The following is a 19,735-nucleotide window of genomic DNA, read 5'->3' as shown; positions in this document are numbered from 1 at the left end:
CGAGTTTGACGTGTGTGCCCAGTCATGTTATTTGGTAGCTAAAGCTTTAGGTCTGCCGTCTCTAGTCAGTTTCAGGTGTACGAGTTTGACGTGTGTGCCCAGTCATGTTATTTGGTAGCTAAAGCTTTAGGTCTGCCGTCTCTAGTCAGTTTCAGGTGTACGAGTTTGACGTGTGTGCCCAGTCATGTTATTTGGTAGCTAAAGCTCTAGGTCTGCCGTCTCTAGTCAGTTTCAAGTGTACGAGTTTGACGTGTGTGCCCAGTCATGTTATTTGGTAGCTAAAGCTTTAGGTCTGCCGTCTCTAGTCAGTTTCAAGTGTACGAGTTTGACGTGTGTGCCCAGTCATGTTATTTGGTAGCTAAAGCTTTAGGTCTGCCGTCTCTAGTCAGTTTCAGGTGTACGAGTTTGACGTGTGTGCCCAGTATGCTGGTAGTCTATGCCGGCAGCTAAGTTAAAATGTCCATTAGTTATTTGGTAGCTAAAGCTTTAGGTCTGCCGTCTCTAGTCAGTTTCAGGTGTACGAGTTTGACGTGTGTGCCCAGTCATGTTATTTGGTAGCTAAAGCTTTAGGTCTGCCGTCTCTAGTCAGTTTCAAGTGTACGAGTTTGACGTGTGTGCCCAGTCATGTTATTTGGTAGCTAAAGCTTTAGGTCTGCCGTCTCTAGTCAGTTTCAAGTGTACGAGTTTGACGTGTGTGCCCAGTCATGTTATTTGGTAGCTAAAGCTTTAGGTCTGCCGTCTCTAGTCAGTTTCAAGTGTACGAGTTTGACGTGTGTGCCCAGTCATGTTATTTGGTAGCTAAAGCTTTAGGCCTACCGTCTCTCGTGAGTTTCAAGTGTACGAGTTTGACGTGTGTGCCCAGTCATGTTATTTGGTAGCTAAAGCTTTAGGTCTGCCGTCTCTAGTCAGTTTCAGGTGTACGAGTTTGACGTGTGTGCCCAGTCATGTTATTTGGTAGCTAAAGCTTTAGGTCTGCCGTCTCTAGTCAGTTTCAGGTGTACGAGTTTGACGTGTGTGCCCAGTCATGTTATTTGGTAGCTAAAGCTTTAGGTCTGCCGTCTCTAGTCAGTTTCAGGTGTACGAGTTTGACGTGTGTGCCCAGTCATGTTATTTGGTAGCTAAAGCTTTAGGTCTGCCGTCTCTAGTCAGTTTCAGGTGTACGAGTTTGACGTGTGTGCCGAGTATGCTGGGCTGGCCGAACTGCGCGGGGCAGCGGGTGCAGTGGTAGGGCCGCTCGCCCGTGTGCGTGCGCGTGTGCGCTTTCAGGATCTGGCTACGCTGCGGACAATAGTTATTTGTTTATTATTTTACTCACATACATACACACATAATTAACCCCTCGTATGCTTAGACATGCTTTGAATGTCTTTTGGATGCTTTTATTTTATTTTTAGGGTTCCGTACCCAAAGGGTAAAAACGGGACCCTATTACTAAGACTCCGCTGTCCGTCCGTCCGTCCGTCCGTCCGTCCGTCCGTCGGTCACCAGGCTGTATCTCACGAACCGTGATAGCTAGACAGTTGAAATTTTCACAGATGATGTATTTCTGTTGCCGCTATAACAACAAATACTAAAAACAGAATAAAATAAAGATTTAAGTGGGGCTCCCATACAACAAACGTGATTTTTGACCGAAGTTAAGCAACGTCGGGCGGGATCAGTACTCGGATGGGTGACCGTTTTTTTGCTTGTTTTGCTCTTTTTTTTGTTGATGGTGCGGAACCCTCCGTGCGCGAGTCCGACTCGCACTTGGCCGGTTTTTATTTATTACGTAACGCGTAGTTCAAACCCCCCGCTCCCGCCCCTGTAACGCATCGTAACGTTTTACAAGACCCTCCCCTCCCCCCAAATTCGTTACGTAATACTTGAACGCTCCCTTATACTATGTAGTGCAGCCAACTTTGAGGGGGGTGACATTCGGATGGCGACTGCCAGTGTTGGCCGAAAGTTAATGCGAATTGAAAATGTTGGCCATTAACCATTATAAATTGAACCTTAAACCGTATCGGACGATTATAGTTTACGATTCAATTTATAATGGTTAATGGCCAGCATTTTCAATTTGCATTAACTTTCGGCCAACACTGGCGACTACAGCAGCATTCCTGTTGCAAAGTTACTGCTGTAGCACTGTCAATTTCCGTGATAAAATGATGTGACTGATTGAAAATGACCGTCACTCAATTTACCAAGAAAATTCAATGTAATCTTGATGACCCTAGGGAGATGGGGCATCATGGTCTAGAAATTAGAGATGCAACGGATAGTTATTTGGCCGGATACCGGATAACCGGCCTGGACACTGGCCGAATATCCGGTTCGTAGTGAACGTTCGCACGGACACATTTCTAGGAACGTAACGAGTTTTATCATGTGATTACGTAGTAAGTTCGTTTATAGTTACAAGTGCGCGCGCGTATTTTTGTGTAAACAAATAAGTGTATTGTGTGACATTGGTTACGTACTTATTCATTTCTATCTACTGTGTCGTTAGCATTATGCAGCTGTTTTTTAGATTCCATTTTTTACCCCAAAATGGTTTAATTTTACTATCCGGTATCCGGCCGGGTAGTAGGTCACTATCCGGTATCCGGCCGGATACTAAAATAACGGCCGGATAGGCCGGATACCGGATAGTAACCGGATATCCGGTGCATCTCTACTAGAAATGCTTAGGGCACCAAAATATCTTAATCCGGCACTGAGTATATTCACATAAACACGTCATTTACTTACACCTTTTTAACTTACTGAGACTTTAGTTAGGAAAATGTAAACATTTCTTATTTACCTAAAATGAATTACATTTTTGCTTTGATATTTATAGCGGCAAAATCATTATTCGGTATTTCTCTAAAGGCCCCAGTACACAATGGGCCATCGCCGGCCAGTCCAAGGGACGCAGCCATGCGGTAGAATGAGATAAAAAAAAATAGTTTTATTTGCCAAAAATTTTACAGGTTTTACTTAACCTATTACTGCCACACTAGGCTACGCCTGTATTGTGTAGTCAGATTGAAAACATTACTACATTGAGTTACCTACCTACATCCTGCGCTGAAGGTTTATTTTCTAATAAGCATCTAGTACTAACTAGCAATATCACTTGCTCCCTCTAACTCATAAATGCGTCCCCCAGAATGGCCCAATCTGGCCCATTGTGTACTTAAGATTTCAACTATACAGGCTGTGCCTAGAGTGGGGATCACTGTACTGCTTTTATCGATACTTCAGTATTTCCTGAAATAAATATATTTTGATTTTTTTTTTACTAGGGGGCTAAGTTGTTGTTTAACCGCTCGTGCTAATATTGATACCCGAGCAAGCGAAAGATTCGATAATTGCGAAAAATGGAATTTTGAGCGTTGCGAGGGGTTCAAAGCACGAGGGTTAAACAAAATTTGCCTCTGAGTGAAACAAAAGATTTCACCATGCAAACCCAAAGACAGTATTAACAGTAAGATATCAAACAAAATCAAACCAAATGAATGTTATTAAATATTTATCATTCAAAAGTCAATTCTACCAGCAAACGTAAGAAAACAACTCCTTTGCATTAGACTACTTTGCCTCACACGTGAATAAAATGCAACTTTGCTATCAGTTTTTGAACAATCAAGACAGCCTTTACCAGTTGGTGAGGTTTTTTTTTTTACAATGTATCCAAGTGGTACTTACGTCGAAAACCTTGTTGCATATGAGACAGGGATACTTCAGCGGTCGCTTGAACCCCTCATGCACCAGTCGCCGGTGCTCGTTCAGTGACCACGCGTTCACGTACGCCTGAACACAAACATAACTAATTATTATTGTTTCATCATGAGTTATATTAAAAACTAGCGACCGCGGCTTCGCACGGGTTAACAAATTATACATAAACCTTCCCCTTGAATCACTCTATCTATTTAAAAAAAGCGGCCAAGTGCGAGTCGGACTCGCCCATGAAGGGTTCCGTATTTAGGCGATTTATGACGTATTAAAAAAAAACTACTTACTAGATCTCGTTCAAACCGATTTTCGGTGGAAGTTTACATGGTAATGTACGTCATATATTTTTTTTAGTTTTATCATTCTCTTATTTTAGAAGTTACAGGGGGGGGGGACACACATTTTACCACTTTGGAAGTGTCTCTCGCGCAAACTATTCAGTTTAGAAAAAAATGATATTAGGAACCCCAATATCATTTTTGAAGACCTATCCATAGATACCCCAAACGTATGGGTTTGATGAAAAAAAAATTTTTGAGTTTCAGTTCTAAGTATGGGGAACCCCCAAAATTTTTTGTTTTTTTTTTTACTATTTTTGTGTGAAAATCTTAATGCGGTTCACAGAATACATCTACTTACCAAGTTTCAACAGTATAGTCCTTATAGTTTCGGAGAAAAGTGGCTGTGACATACGGACGGACAGACAGACATGACGAATCTATAAGGGTTCCGTTTTTTGCCATTTGGCTACGGAACCCTTAAAACGCATTAAAATCTGTTGCGTAGTTTTAAAGATCTAAGCATACATAGCGACAGTCAGTGAGAAGCGACTTTGTTTTATACTATGTAGTGATAAGACATTTTAAGTCGTAGACGTGATAGGTTATAAAAGGGGAATAATAAAAGTAAATAAAGCCCAGGAATTTTTCCTCACCTCTGGGGAAATCTGACATAAACCCCCTTTTTAAACCATTCACAATTTTTACGGATAAGTTCGCCTTTGTACATAACATTCTTATTTTTGTTTTGTTTTTGTCCGTTTTATGTAAACCTGTTTATGTGCAATAAAGTGACATACATACATACATACACCTACGAGTACATGCGGCCCACACCAATTTTGGTGTCTAGCCATATTAATTGCCGCGCACCGCTACGGAACGGACGCCTGCTCGCGCTTGCGCCACCTAGCGGTCGTATCTGTCGTAATAGACGCGTTTAGTTGGAGAGTGAACCTTCTGTACCTAGTACTATTCTTTATTCTGTGCTAGCATAGAGAAAAAAATACATAGAGTGCTCACTCCATACATCAGTTTTAGTACCAAAAAGACTATTAGCATCGAGTAGCGGAACTATCAGTACTGCTACTTGACAATAGATGTCGCCACCGACCGGAAAGTCTTATGCTGTTGAGATAAGACTTTCCGGTCGGTGCTACATCTATTGTCAAGTAGCAGTACTGATAGTTCCGCTACTCGATGCTAGATGTAGACACTGAAATTAATAGTCTAAACTGATGTATGGAGTGAGCACTCTATGTATTTTTTTCTCTATGGTGCTAGTACTAGTCAAATACCGTATTATAGCAACCAGTTACCTTTTCACAGCGATCGCACTGGAATGGTTTAATGTTGAGATGTATACGGTTCGTGTGTCGCTCTAGGTCGCGTCGGATCGGGAATCGTTTGTCGCAGTGCTCACAGGCAAAACTGAGAAACAAATTAAAATATACTTGGTCAACCAGATCTTGACAGTAGAAAAAGGCGGCAAATTTGAAAAATGTAGGCGCGAAGGGATATCGTCCCATAGAAAATTTGAATTTCGCGCCTTTTTCTACTGACACGATTTGGTTGACCAGCTATAATTATTGGTACTATTTAATGAAAAAAAAAATTGGTACTATTTAATGGAAAAATGAACGGCCAAGTGCGAGTAGGATTCGCGCACGAAGGGCTCCGTACCATTACGCAAAAAAAAATCACGTTTGTTGTATGGGAGCCCTACTTGAATATTTATTTTATTCTGTTTTTAGTATTTGTTGTTATAGCGGCAACAGAAATACATCATCTTTAAAAATGTGAACTGTTAGGTATCACGGTTCATGATATACAGCCTGGTGACAGACAGACATACAGACAGACGGACCGCGGAGTCTTAAAGTAATAGGGTCCCGTTGGGAACGGAACACTAAAAAGGTGGTTGTAAGACTAGCGATGCAAGGAATTAAACACCAAGGCCCACTTGCACCATCCCATTAACCCGGGGTTAAGCGGTTAAACCGTTAACCTAGTGTCAAATTGTACTGGTAACCATGGTAACACCATGTTTAACCGGAAAAACCCGGGTAACCGTTCACTTACCCTAAATTGAACAGATTTAGCTAAACAAAACAAGTATGACGTGTTCAAAATTATCCACATTTTTACTATATTGACAAATTGACAATACAGTTGTGGTCAAACAGTTTTGAACACCTCACTCGCTTAAAAATACTTCTGTTGCTAACTATATTAGTCAAAAAGGAAATAGGCGGCGGTGATTTTTTTTACACTACATATGGTGCTACTTTACCGCCCTAGTGCGGTAGTTACCACAATACGTGCCATATGTCGAAAATTTAAATTATACCCATATGTACTGTAAAACGTACAATACACGTGCGAAAAGATAATCCGCAACTCGTGTCGATTTAAAACACTCCCTTCGGTCGTGTTTCAATTGATCGCCAATCCCTACGAATTTCCTACTTTTCACACTTGTATCGTAAGGTACTATTACAGGTATTTTTTTTTATTACTTACGGTAATTCAGTATAGCTGACGTGAGATGAAGCCGTTTTAAAGTGATGATTCAGTACTGATGCCGTTTTGAAACTCCTGAAAAACACATCATTGCTTAAACTAAGTTGTAAAATACCTAACATATTGTTGTTGTTGATGCATTAATCACTTTCATGCTAACAATCTCTGTAGCCTTACACACACATACACACACACACACACAAACTTTTTCTTTCTTTTTTTTTTCTTTCTTTGAATTACTTAATTTCTAACTTACATTACCTATTAGATTAGTTTTTAATTCCACGCAGACGATGTCGCGGAGAAAAGCTAGTTGTTAATAAGGTTTTTTCTTTTAAATAAATATTATTCTTAAGCTTAGAATAAATTGATTGATTTTTTTTTTTGATTTTTCCCCTTGATATGGTGGAAAGATTTGCTGGCTATGGATGAGGTCTTGGTGGCTTAGATGGCAGAGCGCTGGAGTATCGATGCAGAGGCCGTGAGTTTCAAGCAATTTTCCCAACCATATCAAGGGGACCCTAGCGACATCTACCGTAAGAGCGTTACACTTCTTTAAACGGCTACCGAAGCAGCTAATAGCATCGTTCGCAGACGTTTCTGCTTTTTTTTCGGTTCGGTTCGGTTGAATGTTCTTTTTTTATGTTTGTTACTCGATATCTCCGTCATTACTGTACCGATTTTGAAAATTCTTTTTTTGTTTGTACGTATATGCATACAGATTGGTTCCGTTTTTTTTTAACCCAGTTCTGATGATGGAATCCATGAGGAATCGAGGGAACTCCTCAAATCTTAAAGGCATACATATAGTGGTTTTTGTGTTTTTATCAACAACTCAAGCATATGCATTCAATATAGTGACATTTGAGGAAGTGGAACTACTGATGACGAACAGAACGGAACTCTTCAACGACGCATAGTTCACGTTTGGCGATTTGTCCTCTTCGTTATGTTTGTTAAGCATGTTAAGTTTTTAAGCCACATTTTTGTCAAGCTTGAGTTCTGATGATAGTAGTTAGAGAAGTCGTTTTCTTTTTCTATTAAAGATTATTAAAAATTAAAATAAACATTGTTATTCTTACTTGTCACACTCGACGCAGTAATAATTCCTGGAGCGTGAGTGCTTCGCGCTGTGTATTTTGAGCCCTGAACGCCATCGAATGATTTAACAACGTGGGATTAGTTATTCGAAATGATTATTTTTTTAGGTATATTTGATTAATGATGAGGAAATTGATATTCCGATGTACATACTTCTTTTGTGTTTTTATTTATTTATTTGACATTTAGATTTTATTCTAGAAACATTCTAGACTAGTATTTTTTATACAATTTTTTTTTTCATGTTTGACGATCCTTTTGTGAAATTCTTAATTTAATTTAATTTGTGTTTAATTTGATTTGTATAATAATCCAATATTCTTATGGAATAATAACATCAATAAATTGCTCTGATAATTAGCTTAAGATAATTTATAAGTATGTTACGATTCATAAGTGCTTGCTAGGCCTACATGAATAAAGTATATTTTGACTTTGACTTTGACATCCAGCACTCCTGGCACTCGTGGGCCTTGGTCACCGCAGCCCCCGACCACAAAACAGATACAGTACAGAAATCAATCTACATACAAAGTGCGCTCGAGCAACGCACACATAGACACTGCTCACAGACACGATATCTCGGACCGGTTGGGACCGGTGCGAGCGCGAGTGTCAACCGCTTGAGACACGCGTCTGTGAACTTTTTGGGTGCAATAATGGAGAAAAAAAAATTTTTATTATAACTGTTCAGTGAACGGTTGTTTAAATTCAACATTAAACGGTGAATTGTCGTTTTTTAAACTACCAGTGGTTTCAGAGAGGTAAGTACGTATCTGCTTGTATTTCGATGGTTCGTTTTAACGTTAAACAGAACAGTTAAGTAGGTAGGTGAGCACCCCGCCCCGGCCACTACTAGATACGAGTGCCACTACCACGATAGTTTTTTGTGCATAAGTCATAGTTGACAACCCTAGAGCGACCGCCGAGCGTAGGTATGAAAAGTGAAGTACATACATGTGATTGACTTCTGTACTGTATCTGTTTTGTGCCCCCGACACTTCTGTTGGATGCCGACTGGAATACAATCGTTGTGTTATATATTCTTACTTGTCGCACTCGACGCAGTAATAATTCCTGGAGCGGGAGTGCTTGGCGCTGTGTATCTTCAGCTGCGACGGAGCCCTGAAGGCCATCCCGCACTCCTGGCAGACGTGGGCTTTGGTCACCGCAGCCCCCGACACTTCTGTTGGATGCCGACTGGAAGACAATCGCTGATTGTGTTACGTATATCCAGAGCTGGGCACCGTTAATCAAAAAGTTAACTTCGTTAACCGTTAATCCGTTAAATAAAAAGTTAACTTCGTTAAACGTTAATCCGTTAAATAAAAAGTTAACTTCGTTAAACGTTAAAACGTTACTTTTCAAAAGTTTTAACGGAAGTTAAGTTAATCGTTAACTCGAAATCGTAAATATACGCAATAGGAAATAAAACTAGTAGAAATAATAATAAATTTGGATTTTTATTAAAGACTAATCTACTAATTATTTCTCACTACCGGCGAAAACAAAACACTGCGTCATCGACTCATCGCATCGTTGTGTCGTCGTGTCGTGTGACCGCTCGATCTCGAATAGTAAGTAAGTTGTTATATTTGTCTCGCTCGCACCCGTGTATCTTATATGGCAACTGCTAAGGTTGCCGCGATCGACTCTGTCATACTCTCGTAATAACAAAATTAATACGGCGCACGGGGTAAGCAATATTAGACTCTTAGTCAGTAGTACAAGCGCGCGACGATTCGCGCTATGAAAAGTTGCACTGCATACAAACCTAACGCAAACTAGTCGGAACGTGATCGGCGCGGCGCGGCAGCGCGCGGCCTTGGTGTGAGTAGGTACTTAGGTATTAACGATTAACGGACTTAAGGAAGGTTAACGGAAGTTAACAAGTCCGTTACAGGTTTTTAAAGTTAATCCGTTACTCGAAAACCTAAGTTAGTTAATTAACGATTAACGGACTTCTACCCAGCTATGCATATATCTCAGGACAAGCCTTACGGGCACTAGAAATGGTACTAAATAGAAATAGTTTATTCGTGGCAAAAAACAGATAAAAAGAGAAACAATAAACAAACATACACATAACATTACATAACATAACACATAAATTAGCCACGAAATAGTCCCGACTCAGCATGGTGTTGGCCTAGATCGGCCAACGCTGGTCTTCCGTCGAGGCCATAACCGAGTGAAGCACGGAAAGTACACAACATTAAGAGATTTAAAAAAGTAAACTAGTTCAGCAGTGCAGTATAACGCAACTATACTTGGTCAACCAGATCTTGACAGTAGAAAAAGGCGGCAAATTTGAAAAATGTAGGCGCGAAGGGATATCGTTTTTACTGACAAGATTTGGTTGACCAGCTATAGTTGCGACCAATCGCGCGCGTGATGCGAACTCATCGACCAATCGCGTTGTAGCGTTGTCACACCGCTGTACTGGCCCCATCAATGAGTTTTTCGGAACTTATGTACGAAATATCATTTGATATTTATCAGTCGCTTTTCGGTGAAGGAAAACATCGTGAGGAAACCGGACTAATCCCAATAAGGCCTAATTTACCCTCTGGGTTGGAAGGTCAGATGGCAGTCGCTTTCGTAAAAGCTAGTGCCTATGCCAATTCTTGGGATTAGTTGCCAAGCGGACCCCAGGCTCCCGTGAGCCGTGGAAAAATGCCGGGACAACGCGAGGAAGATGATGACTAATTGACCGAAGCGTAGCGAAGGTCTACGTTTTGACTCGGGCATTTTGCTTTTGTATGTCCGGATGTTCTCCTCTACAGGTCACAATTCTCAACCGATTCTTGTGAAATTTTGTGACCAGATTCTATGAATATTTTTTTTTTTTTGTCGATCCCGTTTTTGGAAATTTTCAAAAATGGAGGAGTTGTGATACCTCGCGCTTAAACAAATAGTCGTATCGATATCATAAGAGTATTTTCTTTTTGAGACATATTTACATAGTAAATGGCAAAAAATGCAGAAAAATTGTATTGCTGGTTTAGGCGGTATTTAGATATTTAGTTTGTACTCGAGAATGAGTAGCCGAATTTCGTCAGCTTAGATAAGAACTATCATGGCGCATTTTGTAAACAATCGCTTTTTTTTGTTTGCACACAGAAAGTCTGGGTTCGATCCCCAGTAAGAAATAACTTTTTGTATTTTTTTTTTCACTTAAACTTCGTAGTTTTTTTTTTTAAATCTTTAGTATTGTTGATTGATCAAACCGCTGTGTGGCGCTGTCATCGTGCACGGTCCCAATAAGCTATGCTCGCGAGGTCTACAGCTCACAGAGCCACTAGTAATATTATATTAGTATGGATTAGTATGGATAAGTGGGCTTAACTTTATAAGCTCATAACTCTTTTTTAACTTTGTTTTACTTTACTTATGGAGTTTTTTGCTACTGAGTGGACTCACACAATCATATGCGCCTTAAGTCCGTCCCTGCTCGCGTAACTCTTCGCACAGTATGCGCACGTGACTCGCGCACCGCCGTGCACGTTTGCGACGTGTTTCCGCAGCGACACCTGCCGTCTGAAATTATATCAAGATACAAGATACAAGACATTTATTCATAAAAGTCAATGTTTTACAGATTATTAAATTATACAACGGGACTTAATCGCGTATCTAAGTTTTAAGATTTACCTCCGACGTTTCGAGGACGGCGTTGTCCCCGTGGTCTCGGAGAAGACTGGCTTAAGTTGACATCAGCATCGTCTAACTGCGCGAGTTTTTCGAACTACCCGCACTTGGTCTTGTTTATCAACTTGAACGTTTTGCGCACTAGGGATGTCACTCTGTCGACACACAACACTAACGATATTCGATTTATCGACTGTCGACATTCGTTTACGCTTACATTTACTAATGACTGGATTCCATGTGTTGTATAATTTAATAATGTGTAAAAATCGTGAAAGTTTAAATCAGTGTAATGTTTTACAGGTCAGGTACGTACGTGTTCAACTAATACTAGTAGGTACAGCATTTCAGGAGTGATATTTATGTCACTTAACTTATTATAAATAAAACATAATTGTAAACATAACAAATTCTAAATCAGTAGTATAGTCATTAGGGTCGCATATGGCTTAACCAGTCATCATTTTATTTATATGGTATACATTTGATTATACATCTCAGGTTATACATAGTACATAAATTACTTACTTAAAATTAATTATCACAATGAGGATGCCCGGTCGAAGTATTTTACAGATGGCGTTGTAATCAGTATTGCCATACAGCGTGACAATGCTGCCAGCCTTCTGGGCACGCTGCCAATAGACGGCGATTTGGGGCAAATTTTCTATCTATACTTCGTTTTTTTTAGCATTAGAAATAAGGTAAACAATCTTGATGTGTCTTTTAATTGAAAAACACATTTTAAAAATAAGTTACGGTAAATATGTAACAATTATGAATCTAATACGATCTTTTATAGTCTTCTGTTTTCATAAGTAATAGTTATTGATTTTTAAAAAGTGTTTTTCAATTAAAAGACATGTCAAGATCGCTTGACCTTCTTTCAAGTTCTAATGCTAAAAAAAAACGAACTATACCTATAGTTTATTTCTATGCTTAGTTTTTAATTTTAGTTAACATTAAATACATGGATTAGAAGTTATTTAAGAAAATAGCCAAAAAATTACCCCCCCCCCCCCCTTTATCTCCGAAACTACTGGGTCTAAAATTTTGCAAAAACAATAAACAAATTAGTTATTTACCATTAAATGACAGGGAAACCTATTAGAAATGTACAGTCAAGCGTGAGTCGGACTTAATGTACGGAACCCTTGGAACGCGAGTCCGACTCGCACTTGGCCGGTTTTTTCCTTTTGACGTACGGGACCCTAAAAGTCAGCAAAAGTCTGTCATCCAGACATTATCTCTTGGAATCACTACATAGTATAAAACAAAGTCGCTTCCCCCTGTCTGTCTGCCCCTAAATGCTTAGAAATACGCAATGGATTTTGATGCGGTTTTTTTAAATAGATAGAGTGATTCAAGAGGAAGGTTTATGTATAATTTGTTTGTAAGCCGGGGCGGTGTGGGTGTAATCTAAAACGTGATACAAGATAATCAAACCTGAATCTTTTCATGATTTTGAACAACTTTTACTATGGGGTCAACTTTGTAAATTAACAATAAAAAAAATCTTTGCCACACATTTTTGTCTACCTCTCCTTGACCATTTCTATGGAACAGCTCAATTTTTTTTTTATATTACAAAATTGACCCCATAGTAAAAGTTGTTCAAAATCATGAAAAGATTCAGGTTTGATTATCTTGTATCACGTTTTAGATTACACCCTGTATATAATGAGTAATTTATATACAGGGTGTAATCTAAAACGTGATACTTACTTGAAGGTTTTATTACAGTGCGGACAATGCCTGATCTGGCTAGACGTGTGGAAAGCAGAGTAGTGGTCTCTGACTGTTAGTCGGCTAACACGAGTCAGGCCGCATACGGGGCAGCGGTACCGTCTGTCATACAAGCAACATTTTTTTAAATATAAATGAGAAAATAGAAAGATAAGATAAAATAAAAGATAGTTTATTCAAGTAGGCATAATTACAATGCGCTTATAATTTGAGCCTATATACGTCCCACTGCTGGGCACAGGCCTCCTCTCACGCGCGAGAGGGCTCGGGCTATAGTCCCCACGCTAGCCCAATGCGGATTGGGGACTTCACATACACTTTTGAATTTCTTCGCAGATGTATGCAGGTTTCCTCACGATGTTTTCCTTCACCGAAAAGCTAGTGGTAAATATCAAATGATATTTCATACATAAGTTCCGAAAAACTCATTGGTACGAGCCAGGATTTGAACCCGCGACCTCCGGATTGAAAGTCGGACGTCATATCCACTCGGCTACCACCGCTTATGCGCACAATGCGCTTATGAACGTCAAATAAAGCTACACCGGCTCCAACCCTACACCTCTGCTCCGAGAAGATTGAAATCCCCCCTCAATTGGAGGAGGGAATCCCAATTGCGTATAGGTAGTTCCATGAGAGTTGAGGCTACGCACACAACAACACTGTCATGTAATGACAGCGAGGATTTGAAATTACTGTTCTAATTTTGTACCGATAGCAAGTTCAACAGTGAATTGCAAGAAAGACCAAAAAGTTTATTTAAACTATTTTGTTAAGTATCAATTAAGTTTTGTTAAGTATTTTGTCAATTCATCGACTTCAAACAAAACAGAAAATAAAATATCTTAACCGATTTTATTTCAATAAATGGGTTAAGTATATCAATAAATAAAGGTCAGATATGTGTAATCTATCTTAACGAATCAGATAAGATTATGCCAAGTGACGATGGTTTATAAAAGGATTTGTTTTTTATTTTTTACTGTTTTTGATACCTATTAAAAATATAATTAAGCGTTTTTATTCACATTCACTCACTCATTTCATTCATTCACTTTTTTGCAATCAGTACTTCATGTAGCTGTGTGTGTAATCATTCACCTCAACTCTCGTGGAACTAGCTATAACACTCGTTGAAATTATTTATTATTGAGGCCAAGACCAAGACAAGCCTGCAAAACTTCTATAAAATTATACAAATTAATTTAAATTCACCCACCTTTCGTGGTATTTCTTGTGACACAGTAGCTTCTCTTCTGTACTCATTCTCTGCTTGCACACGTCGCATTCGTAATCGCCATTGCTCTAAATAATACAAATAACATGAAGATTTTGAAATTAAGATTTTGACAATAGGCTACATGACTAATTTTCATTTATGGTATCAATCGATCGGGTTTGTTTTTAGGATCAAATGTCTATATGGGACCCATTGCATTAAAGTAACACAAAAGTCAGAAATTGTAGTCAAAGGCCGACAGTCTCACTTCACTCGCGAAACGCCCTATACAAAACGGCAAGGGAACGTGACGTCAAGGTCTCTGGGAGCCCATCTTGTAGTATGGACAAAACAAGAAAATTGCGTTTTTGTCGGTGAAATATTGCGTTTATGTATATAGTTGCTATACAATATTTTTTTGGATGAAATGTAAGGAATCGAATGGTACCCTTACTTTTATCGTTTTTGGAAGTTCTGCAAAATTTTTGGACTGAATTTGAGTTTTAAACTCATTTAGGCACATAAATTCTCGACTCGCCCACCGAGGGTTTTGTACTTTTCAGTATTTGTTGTTATAGCGGTAACAGAAATACATCATTTGTGATTTTTTTTATGTCTAGCTATCACGGTTCATGAGATACAGCCTGGTGACAGACAGACAGGCGGACAGAGAAGTCTTAGTAATAAGGTCCCGTTTTTACCCTTTGAGTATGGAACCCTATAAAAGTGACTTTTATCAAATTATTTGTTATTATTACAACCTCCAACTCTTGCTTTACAAAGACTCACCCAAAGAGTACCTAGTATAATACATATATAGCCTCCTGAGACCCAGAAGCATTTGTTTTAATATTAAATTTGGAACCCTTACTTACTCGGTGAAAGTTCAAAATATTTTTTGGAATATGTACAAAAAATTGTACGCAGGGTCTTAGGAGGTTAAGACTTTAGGACAGACTCACCTTGCTATGTTTCTGTAGATGTTTGTGAAGACCCTCCTTATAGCTGAACCCTTTAACACAGTCGGTGCACTTGTACGCGGAGGCCAGGTAGCGCTGGTCGAGCGCCATGCGCTCGCGTTCTTCAAAGCATTGCTCTCTAGTTATATACAATATTTCTATCTCGGATGAAATTTCTGTAATAGTTTTGGTAATAAAACTTAGAATAAATTTAAAAGTGGAAAAAATACTGTCTTGGGTGAGACTTGAACTCTCGGCCTCTGGATCGATACTCCAGCGCCTGCCATCTGAGCCACCAAGACCTCATCCATAGCCAGCAAATCTTTCCACCATATGGGTCAAGGGGACCCGAGCGACATCTACCTTAAGAGCTTTACTCCTTTTAAACGGCTACCGGAGTTCCAACTCATATTGGAAATTCACCAATTCTAAGCTTAATAGCATCGTTCGCATACGTTTCTACTAGTTAAAAATTAAGATAAATAAAACTTTACACTAAAGGCTGATTTAGACGGCGCGCGAACTCGTATACGATATTAGTTACATTGCGGACCATTAAGGTTACATCAATTCAGTCGACCGAGCAAATGACGCAATGTAATGAAACTCGCACCGTCAAAATGAGCCCTAAAATGAATATTATACGTAATTTTCGAGTCAGGGTGTGAATGTGAACAAAGGGCTGCCGGATTTAGATTAGATCGCAAATGCCAAATACTCATACTATATCGATTGTCCGCGAGTAAACTACAGTGATTTCATTCGGATTTTAGTTAATTTCATATTTTATTGATTTGTTAGATTATAGGTATATTAATTTATTATTATTGATAATATTTTTAAATATATGAATTGAATGACTTGTAAAATGTACTTATTTTACCAATAAAGATCTGTATCTGTATTTATAAAAAAAAACATTACTCGGTCAAAGAGGTACAAAATTATATATTTATGGATTTATAACATTGATTGTTCGAATCGATTGTTGGGTTCGAATCCCAGTAAGGGCATTTATTTGTGCGATGAGCACAGATATTTGTTCCTGAGTCATGGTTGTTTTCTATGTATTTAAGTATTTGTATATTATATATATCGTTGGCTGAGTACCCACAACACAAGCCTAGAGCTTACCGTGGGGCTTAGTCAATTTGTGTAAAATGTCCTCTAATATTTATTTATTTATTTATTATTTATTTATTTATTGTCTGATCAAGTCACGTGCTTTTTTTACACCATACATAATAAAAGCCCTACACAATGTCCATAATTTATTATACCTACAACTGTTAACAACCAATTATGAGCCTTGTAGCTTGCAATAAATGAATTTTATTTTATTTATTTATTTATTTATAAATTTTATAATGTTTATTTAGGGTCGCGGTCATCGACTGGCCGAAAATTATGGGCGCCCTGTTATATTTGATAGAAAAGCTAACATTTTACTAAATTCCTACCTTCAACTTCTTCTTTAATTTCTATATCCTTTTTCTCTTTTCTTTTCTTATACTTGTCCTTTCTAAGGCTTTTCTTAAGGCTCTTCAGATTCACTTCCATCATCATTACCTCTTCCTTCAATAACTCTTTTAGGGGATAATCGTCTTCTTCTTTTACAAAAGGCTCATGGAAATCTGAAAGTTGAAAACAATATTCAACCGCTGCATTTCAAGGCTCTTTTCGTTATGCTGCTACATAGTGCTGGAACAAACTTCCACCACCTATTTGGGAGAGCATTGCTGTTAGTGGGTCTAAACTGAAAACATACCTAATGGCTTAACAAGGTATTGCTACCCAAGGGCATCATTCACTAAGTAAGTTTCGTTCCCGACGAAATTTTTGTGGCCTGGCGCGGATGTCTTGTTTGGCTGGGTAGCAATGAATGTGTTAAAATACCCAGTATCTAAATCTTTATCAGTTTGTTTTGTATACTTCTTCTTTCATATTTTTGCAATGTGGATCAGGGGTTCCCAATTTTTTTCAGTCCGCGGTGCACTTGCAAGTTATTAACGATGCGCGAATAACGAACGATACGCGAATAACGAACGATACGCGAATAACGAACGATACTGTGCGGCGTAAGCGCCATCGACAATAAGGTCCCTTTTCATAGATAATGCCCCATATTATCTATTATTTGAATCAAGCAAGGTGTTGGAGCAAAATTTATTATTCCATTGTATATTTGCACAGGTAATATATTTAACTAATTTTATGTTGCAATTGTATATTTGCATAGATAATACAAACCAGTATCAACATCATCGTAATCCTCAAACGCTGCTCCCTCCTTCTTCATCTCCTGCTTGACTTTAGGCCCCCGCTGGTCGTAGACAAAATAGGACTCCTCTTCCGTTGATTCAGTCGTTCCTAACTCAATAATGCCTAGAGACATTGAGGATAGTTGGTGCGGTGCTCGGGATTGTGTGCGGGCTGAGTGTATAGTTGAATCTTCTACCTGAAATGTTATTAAAAAAGTGTAGAATCGTCTTGATTAAAAAAATACATGTCAACGGACTAACTAGTGTGTGGCAGGAGCGAGATACCTTGACACCTTTGATAGGCACTGGTGGGAGACGGGTCAACCCGGGATACGTAAGGGAGGAGGGAGGCCTTTGCCCAGCAGTGGGACACTAGGCTTCACTACATAGTATAAAATAAAGTCGCTTCCCGCTGTCTATCTGTCTGTATGTATGCTTAGATCTTTAAAACTACGCAACGGATTTTGATGCGGTTTTTTTAATCGATAGAGTGATTAAAGAGGAAGTTTTTTGTATAATTTGTTAACCAGTGCGAAGCTGGGGCGGGTCGCTAGTGTATAAATAAAAAATACATACACTGTGTATATTCTCTAGTAGAATCTGGTTACTTTGGACATTTTGTATAAACAGCTCTGCTTGTTGTGAGGCCCGCTTGCAGAGGTAGCAAAGGAATAGACATTCAGCCTGAAATATCCCAAATAAAAACATTAACTTCATTAAGTATGGACATTTCTATGACATACATTTACATAAAACATGTTTATAAATGGAAATAACTTGTCTGTAGTAATTGTTGAATTACTAAAATAATAAAATACCTGTATAAATGTTTTTAAAACCGAGTTTCGTAAATTTAGGCAGTAAATTGACTTCTCATCCTTCGCACACAAACACCCGAAACAATACTGAGCTGACCCCATGTCGGATTGCTCCATTGCAATAAGTTTCAGAGAACAATAGTTAATTTAAATAAATACATTTCACAACTAAACTAAAAAATAAATGCTTTATTATCACCAAAACATCGACAATATATATTTATTTATTGTCAATTTGTCATGACAAGTAACGCCAGCGAACACAGATTAGAAAATAATTCTCACACCACAGCTGACAGCTGTCAAATTTATTAAGGCGTTTTTGTGCTTTAACTTTACAAAGCAAGAAATTGTTTATTTTTACGCCATCTAGTGTCCAATATCACAATTGACGTATACTCTGGCACACTCACCTTTGTCAGTAGAAAAAAGTAAATGGGCTCTACAGACGTCGTCGATAATGTTGCAATGTATGAAAATCCAAAAATCGCATACGATCGATCTGTGGACAACTGGACACCGATTTGTTTGCATTAAAGTGGTATCCAGACGGGACTGATCAAATCAGTCGATTTGATCTGGAAATTTTCATTCCATAGATAATTACTATGAAAATTGGCATTTATGTGTCCGCACCTGCTGATTCGATCGGAGAATTTCATCAGATTGGCGAAAAATTGTCATGTCTGGATACCACTTAACCATTTTAAATGTGAGATTTATTTGTCTGCGATGCGATGCAGGCAGGCTGCAGAACATCTAAGTAGGAATATATACTTGGTCAACCAGATCTTGACAGTAGAAAAAGGCGGCAAATTTGAAAAATGTAGGCGCGAAGGTATATCGTCCCATAGAAAATTTGAATTTCGCGCTTATTTTTATTTGGTTGACCGGCTATACATATAACTGCATATTCAATTTCATAGCAGTATGTACCCAGACAAAACTACGGTGGTACAGCTTGGTAAAAAAGAGTAGATATTAAAAAGTGGCAACACTGTAGTGTCGTCCCTTTCAAACCAATTTATATAAGAAAACGGGACGACACTACAGTGTTGCTCTTTTTAATTTCTACTCTTTTGCCAAGCTGTACGTTAAGAATAAACAAAACATTTCAAATTAAAACTGTATTTATTTATTTCATATTATTTACTAATATTACTAATTAATCTAATCATACATTCAATGTATTTATTTTACTGACCAAAATTGGGCTGCCGTTACACAAACCGTTAGCAATAACATCAACATCATCGCCTACACGCTTTTCGCTACAAAGCGGAACAACATCATTATCGGCCACACGCGTAGCTCGCTCTGGCAGTGAACGTGTTAACGTTGACCCGTTCGTTCACGTGATGCAACCCGTTCCAAATCTAATTTACTTTAATCAGTTCACTAACCATTATTAAGAAATAACAAATAAATATTATTAAAACATTTTTCATAGTCAACTCTCTTTAATCTAGTT

General features: G+C 38.5%; 1 protein-coding gene across 1 annotated transcript; it reads right to left on the bottom strand.

The window, feature by feature from the left end:
• Positions 1-1,107: 1,107 nt before the first annotated feature.
• On the bottom strand, positions 1,108-18,476 carry LOC134658536 (zinc finger protein ZFP2-like). Its single transcript, XM_063514221.1, has 13 exons — positions 18,265-18,476; positions 18,023-18,130; positions 17,436-17,643; positions 16,646-16,819; positions 15,189-15,361; positions 14,227-14,312; positions 12,987-13,109; positions 11,034-11,150; positions 8,661-8,810; positions 6,510-6,584; positions 5,306-5,417; positions 3,679-3,783; positions 1,108-1,278 (listed from the first exon to the last, which is right to left on the bottom strand). Exons 1-13 carry the CDS (start codon positions 18,379-18,381, stop codon positions 1,108-1,110), a joined length of 1,719 nt encoding a protein of 572 aa, XP_063370291.1. The 5' UTR covers positions 18,382-18,476.
• Between the last annotated feature and the right edge of the window lie 1,259 nt (positions 18,477-19,735).

The sequence above is a fragment of the Cydia amplana genome, chromosome 22, assembly GCF_948474715.1.
Source record: "Cydia amplana chromosome 22, ilCydAmpl1.1, whole genome shotgun sequence".
Lineage (NCBI taxonomy): Eukaryota > Metazoa > Arthropoda > Insecta > Lepidoptera > Tortricidae > Cydia > Cydia amplana.
The sequence above is the reverse complement of the archived record's forward strand: the minus strand, read 5'-3'. Positions and strand labels throughout refer to the sequence as shown.

What these genes read in the sequence shown, in the direction of transcription:
- LOC134658536 (XM_063514221.1), bottom strand. Translation starts at nt 18,381, where the DNA reads ATGGAGCAATCCGACATGGGGTCAGCTCAGTATTGTTTCGGGTGTTTG. An exon ending in TTACGATGATGTTGATACTG is followed by an intron (nt 16,820 to 17,435) that starts GTTTGTATTATC and finishes TTCAACTTTCAG; the next exon opens with ATTTCCATGAGCCTTTTGTA. An exon ending in TACTGCGTCGAGTGCGACAA is followed by an intron (nt 6,585 to 8,660) that starts GTAAGAATATAT and finishes TGTGTTTTTCAG; the next exon opens with GAGTTTCAAAACGGCATCAG.